Genomic DNA, 6,408 nt, shown 5'->3' on the forward strand with positions numbered 1-6,408 from the left:
AGAATAGGAATATGGCAAAAATTTTCTTTTATATTTTTCAGGTGAATTATGTTATATATATTATACTGCTGTTGAATTTGAACATTCTGACAACTTTCTCCATAGGGCGCAGAACTCTCCATGTAGAAGAAATATTAATTCATCTCCCTTATATAGAATAAAAAGAACAGCAATGGTTGAGCTTATGCCTGTGAGCAGAAAAATTGTGCTGCACTGTCTGAGGATGTGAAGAGAACAATATCTAAAGGAATTATTCTGGTCTGATTAAATAATTATAAAAGATGTGAAAATTATTGTTTTATCTTTGTTTTTTTGTTTACCTTTGTTTGATTTTCCGAACTGGTTGCTGCATTTATTCAGTACACCAGCAATTTTAAACAGCCAGTGTGCATATGGGTGTGTTTGACAAACATGATAAATAAAATTCATATAAAATATAACATTTATATTATAAATTTATGAATATAATTTTATTTAAAGTTTATTTATAGTTTTAATTCTCAATCTTTGCATTCCTTGCAATAAATACATAAAAGATAAGTGTGCCATTCTTTGGTTGCTTCAGCCATTACTCAATGATGCTAAAAAAGTTAAATATGCAACTGAAAGTTGTAGATTTATATCTTATTTGAAAAAGCTCTATACGAAATCAGAGGCATTCAAAAAAACCCTAGTTTGACTTGCAAAAAAAAATGTCACTTTTGTATGTCTCAATAATATTTCACTTTTAATTTAGAGATATTATTGGTCTTTATCATAGGAAATTAAAATATAATAAAATCACAGCAAGATTTCAGAATACTTTTCACCTGAGCAGCTGTCAGGTCCCATGAGGGAGGTCCTAGGCCTCCTGCTCTGGCATAGCAAAATGTTGGATCTGCAGAGAGCAGGCCTGGACTGCCTCTTCTGGGACAGCTGATGCTGAGGATACCTTTGGACTAAATTAAGGCAAAACAATGCCAAAAAACCAATTAGAAAGTTTCAGCTATGGAAGCAACAATTTAAACTTTGATTGGTTGAACAGCCCATGTCAACAAAAACTTAAAATTTCTCAACAGCCCACAGCAGCATCAAATCAAACTCCTCTGAACCGACCGTAGCAGCAGCACATTAAATTTCTAAGGAGAGGAAGAAATGAAGAAGGAAAGATAGGAAAATTAGAGGTAAAGGATCCATGTCACCACCCAGGGTTCCAGCACCATCTCTGGTCTGGTTCCTGTGGAGGGTGGGTGCACACACAGCCCCCTCAGCTGTGCTACTTACAGAACAGTCCTTGAGCAGGCACATTTTGTTTTCCTCAAACTTTTCAGAAGGGAGTTGGGTTGTCTCTTAAGTTTCAATTCCCTTCCCCTGTCAGACACACAACTGCAATACTGTCCAAATTTGGTTTTAGAGATAGTTACCCAAGATAAGGAGGGTGGTCCCAAAAAAAAGCACTATCCTGCCTCCAATACCCTCTTTCCTAACATGACCTAAACTCATTGGCATAACATTCCTTTTCTCCTCTGCCCAGTGTTCGACACATTAACTCTTTCAGGTTTACATTAACTCTTTCAGGATTTCAGCCTCTCACAGCAGCTCTCCTCTTTAGGATGAAAATCACATCCTACTCTCCCTACTCTGTAACTGAGAAATTGCCACACACACTGAAAGCACACAGAAGACCATTAGCTAAAGCTAGAACCAAGATGAGTTTCTCCAATTTGTGAATCTTTATCCAAGCCACCTGATTAGTAACTTTTTTTCCAGGAGTGTAGGAGCTTGGGTGGGTCAGACAGTCGGGACGGACGGAGACGAGAGATCTCTGAAGTCAGATCTTGGAACATGCGGTTTATTGCAAAGGGCGTGGGTATAGGGGCACTGCTTAGAGCTGCCAGCCGCAGCTCGGAGCAGGCCCAAGAGAGCAAGAGAGTAAGCGGGTAAGTAAAGAGAGAGAGAGAGAGAGGATAAGAGTGCGTAAAGTCCTGGTTACAATACAATAAATCATCTTCCGTACTGAATATTCTAATTTTCACTAACCAATCTAATACAAGATACAAATCCTATAGCATTTACATACAGCCTATAAGAGTTCTTATATCACCATAGAGTGTTACATCTTAACTCCTAAAAACTACTCTTTGGACCCCTTCTGCTGAGCTAGTAGGGTCTGCTCTGACCCTTGGACCTGCCTGCAAGCAGAGGGTATTGTTCAATCAAGAGGGGATTACCTTCAGTGGCCATACCATTGTTTTCTAGTTGTTCAGTAACTAAGACTTGGTATCTCAAAGGTGGCCTTCATTTCGATGTCGCTTATAGTTTTCATATTCCCAAAATCTTTTGTCAGGCAGTCATATTTATAAGGCTTTCCTGTTTCATCTTCCCCAACACAGGAGCAAATATGTGCACTGTGTACACTGCAGTACAATCTAGGAAGCTACAAGCAGAGGGCTGAAACCAATTGTTTTAGGCACTGTGACAATACAAGCCAAAAATACAGTATAGCAGAGGAAAATGGAAGATGGAAGAGCAGTGCACAGCAGCATATTTATTCCTGAGGGCATTTTTCCTTGGTTTGCCACATATCCTCACAATACTACAGCCTTAAGATGAATTTGACAGACAAAGTTCGTTTGGACAAACTTTGGTTGATGAAATAACAACTTTGATAGCAATCAGCAGCCACACAGAAGACACACATTGGTTTGGGGTTTTTTTGACTTAGATATGTACATAGGAAGATATATGGAAAATGACTGGAGTTGCCAAATGAAAATCAGGTGAGGATTTGCATTGAACCTAGTTATTACATTAGACTGCTACAATAGAATCACAGACTCAAAGAACCGTTTAGGTTGGAAAACCCCCTAAGATCCAACCATTAACCCAGGACTGCCAATCCAGCACTAAACCATGTCCCTAAGTGAAATATCTACATGTATTTTAAATACCTTCAAGGATGGTGACTCAGCCTCTTCCCTGTGCTCTTCCTGTTCTAATGCTTGACAACACTTTTGATGAAGAAATTTTTCCCGAAATCCAATCTAAACCTCCCCTAGCACAACTTGAGGCCATTTCAATTTGTCCTGTCGCCTGTTACTTTGGAAAAGATACCGCATCCCACCTGCCTAAAACCTCCTTTCAGGTAATTGTAGAGAGTGACAAGGTCACCCCCAAGTCCCGATTTCTCCAGCTCCCTCAGTTGCTGCTCAGAAAACAGGACTGGCCCCAATTCTGAGCCATGGGGAACATCCCTGGTGTTTGTCCCCAGCTGGAAGTGACTCCATTCCCCACCACTCTCTGGGCCTGGCCCCACAGCCAGTGTTTTACCCAGCAAAGACCACACCTGTCCAAGCCAGGAGCCATCTCCAGGAGAATGCTGTGGGAAATGGTGTCAAAGGCTTTACTAAACTCCAGGGAATCAAGACCCACAAACTCTCCCTCATCTGCTGAGTGGGTCATCTTGTCATGGGAGGAGAGCAGAGTACTCTAACAGGCCTTACATTAAGAACTTCAGATCTTCCTTCTCTTCCTTCGTCACTGTGTTTCCCCTCATCCAGTAAAGGCTGGAGATTCTCCTGAGCCCTCCTTTTGTTGCTAATGTACTTATGGAAACAGTTTTTATTATCTTTTAGGGCACTTTTAGGGCCAAATTAACTTCCAGTCAGGCTTTGGCCCTTCCGATTTTCTCCCTGCACAACCCCATGACAGCTGTGCAGTCATCCCGAGTGGCTGCCCCTTCTTCCAAAGGTCATGAACTCTGGTTCCATCCGAATTCCACCTGAGTTCCATCCAGTGCCCCGGCTGGCTGGGCGGGGTGCAGCCATGGAGCCCTGGTGTCTGTGACATCGGAGGGGACACGTCCCCACACCGCGCACGTTGCGGTGCCGCCGCTGCAGTGCGGCTCCAGCCGGCCGTGAGTGCGGCAGGCGGGGCAAGGCTGGGCTGAGCGGGGGCCAGGCCAGGAGCACCAGCACCCGGGGGAGCTTCTGAGGCTGGGGAGAGGGTGCGGGGCTGTGGAGAGCACCTCGGGCAGGGCAGGTGTTGCCCTCGGGGCCAGTGCTCTCAGGGCTGCGGGGATGTGCCCTGTGCCTGGGCCCTGCATTTCCTACCCCACTGCCCCAGCCACCATCTCCCTGCTACCCAGCTCCACTGAGCCCCTTCTCTCCCTTCTCCTCGTCCAGGCCATGGCAGGAAGGATCACCAAAATCCTGCTGGTGCTGGCCATCCTCCAATATGGGCTGAGGGCAGATGCCCAGGCAGTGAAGGCCACAGAAGAAGTCCTGAGGCATCATGAGGAACAGCCCAACCAGGAGATGACCTGGCTGGTGAGAAACACTGTAAATACTCAAGTGACTGGGCAGCTGGGAATAACTCTTGATTAGTCTGTGTGAACAGTGAGTTTAACAGTGCCTGCATCCTGCATGGATGCCTCTGCCCAGGTGTTGTTTCCTGCCTGCTCCTCATCTCTGTTTTCCAGTTCAGGGGCCTGGGTACATGGAGAACAACTGGCCTTACTCTAAAGACTGAGGCAAAGAAGGCATTAAATACCTCAGTCTCTTCTTCATACCTTCTCACTATATTTCACCCCCATCCAATAAAGGATGGAGGTTCTTCTGAGCCCTCCTTTTGTTCCTAATGAATTTATAGAAACATATTTATTCTCTAATAGGGCAGTTAATATATAACCAGATTAAGTTTTAGTTGGGCTTTGACCCTTCTGATTTTCTCCCTGCACAACCCCACAACAGTTGTGCAGTGCTCCTGAGTGGCTGCCCCTTCTTCCAAAGGTCATAAACTCTCTGGTTCCATGTGAGTTCCATCCGAAGCCCCAGCTGTCGGGGTAGTGTGTCGCTGTGGGTCTCCGGTGTCTGACACAAAAGGCAACATATTCCCAGATGCCCTCTGTGGCAGTGTCACCACTGCAGTGTGGCTTGGGCAGCAGTGAGTGGAGCAGGAGACAGGAAGCCTGGGCTAAGGGACACACAAGAAGCACCAGCACCCAGGGGGAGCTTCTAAGTCTGGGGAGAGGGTGCAGGGGCTGTGGAGATAGTTTTGGGAACGGCAGTTGCCTCCCTCAGAGCCAGGCGCAGAGGTGCCCAGGGCTGTCAGCTACAGCCAGTGCGCAGGGGGATGTGCCCCCATCCCCAGGGAGTTCCACAACCTTCTCCTGGCTGCTTCCAGGCTTCTGCACCCCCTCTCCCACCCATCCCTGGACCCTGCATCTCCTGCTCCCACTGCCCCAGCTACCATCTTCCCGTCACCCAGCCCTGTTGAGCTCCTTCTCTCCCTCCTCTTCCTCCAGGCCATGGCTGCAAGCATCACCAAAATCCTGATGGTGGCAGGCATCTTCCAATACGCACTGAGTGTGGATCTCCCGGCAGTGAAGGTCACAGAAGAGCTCCTGAGGCAGCATGACGAGCAGCGCAGCCAGGAGATGGCCAAGCTGCAGAAGATGGAGCATAGGATGGAGGAGCAGAGGATGCAGGAGCAGAGCATTCTCCTCTCAGCCTGCCGGCAGTGGTGGTTCTGGGACTGTGTAGAAATTATCCTCACACTCTTTGGGATCTACTGGCTGCCTAGTCAGAGGAGAGCTGGTTCTGACAGTGGCAGCCAGGGGAAAACCACCTGGAGTGCCCAGGACCAGATGGAGGAGGAGGACAAGCCCTTGGATAAGGTAGGGACCTTCACTGCTTTTACCTTGTCCTTCTCACAAACAACATTCTGATGGCTGCATCCAGCCATGGGAGCTGGCAGCACTTACAAAGTCCTGAGCACTTGCAAGAACAACATCACTGACTGCCTGCTGCTCATGCCCCTGAGACCAATCACTGTGCACTTTTTCCACCAGAGCTGGGCGCTGCGGAGGATCTCCTGACACCACTGCAGCCATGGGGAGCAGCAGCCACAGAATGTGCCGTGCTTCTTCCTCTCCCACCTGAGAAGGCAAACAGAGTCCAAGTCCCTGCTTCCTGCACAGCCTCTGCAAATGGTCCCAGTTGTGATGCTCCCCCTGCCAGGAGGCACAGAAGAGATTTCCCCCTTGTCCATGGTTAATAAAATCGTTGATTTGCTTTGAGAAATCCAGTGTCTGTGAGGATCTGGGCAGGACTGTGTTGGGGGATGGTGCCCCTTGGCTCCATCTCCCCTCTGTAACAAAGAGATGAAGTTTGTGCTCCAGTTGATGTTTAGAGTGGTTACACTTGTCCTTAGACACTTGGCACCTCCCTGTCTTCTCTCCTGGTGCTCTTGCCATCTCTTCCTCCCTGCATCCTTTCCCATGCCCTGGAACATCTCTGAACTTGCTTCAAAAGATGCTTCTGAAATCAGCAGTTGCATTGCAGGGTCTTTTCCTCAAGCTGTTCTTTATCGGATGGTTGTTCCATAAAGTGAACACCCAAAGGCCTGTGGAAGCCATCGTGTTCCCTA

At 47.1% G+C, this 6,408-nt stretch overlaps 1 protein-coding gene across 2 annotated transcripts; it reads left to right on the forward strand.

The window, feature by feature from the left end:
• The first annotated feature begins 2,335 nt into the window (after positions 1–2,335).
• LOC125321607 lies at positions 2,336–6,062 on the forward strand. Of its 2 annotated transcripts, XM_048294704.1 has the most exons (4): positions 2,336–3,895; positions 4,164–4,307; positions 5,285–5,656; positions 5,831–6,062. In XM_048294704.1, the coding sequence occupies exons 2-4, from the start codon at positions 4,167–4,169 to the stop codon at positions 5,855–5,857; spliced, it is 540 nt and encodes a 179-aa protein (XP_048150661.1). In that variant the 5' UTR covers positions 2,336–3,895; positions 4,164–4,166; the 3' UTR covers positions 5,858–6,062. The 2 variants fall into 2 exon arrangements, with proteins under 2 accessions (XP_048150661.1, XP_048150660.1); XM_048294703.1 differs by lacking the exon at positions 2,336–3,895 and having other exon boundaries at positions 4,015–4,307.
• The last annotated feature ends 346 nt before the right edge of the window (positions 6,063–6,408 follow it).

The sequence above is a fragment of the Corvus hawaiiensis genome, chromosome 2 (genome assembly GCF_020740725.1).
Source record: "Corvus hawaiiensis isolate bCorHaw1 chromosome 2, bCorHaw1.pri.cur, whole genome shotgun sequence".
Taxonomy (NCBI): domain Eukaryota; kingdom Metazoa; phylum Chordata; class Aves; order Passeriformes; family Corvidae; genus Corvus; species Corvus hawaiiensis.

Excerpts from the sequence above, each read along its gene's own strand:
- LOC125321607 (XM_048294703.1), top strand. The coding sequence starts at position 4,059 with ATGTGCCCTGTGCCTGGGCCCTGCATTTCCTACCCCACTGCCCCAGCC. Across the intron at positions 4,308-5,284 it reads ACCAGGAGATGACCTGGCTG|GCCATGGCTGCAAGCATCAC; the intron begins GTGAGAAACACT and ends CTCTTCCTCCAG. Across the intron at positions 5,657-5,830 it reads AGGACAAGCCCTTGGATAAG|AGCTGGGCGCTGCGGAGGAT; the intron begins GTAGGGACCTTC and ends TTTTTCCACCAG.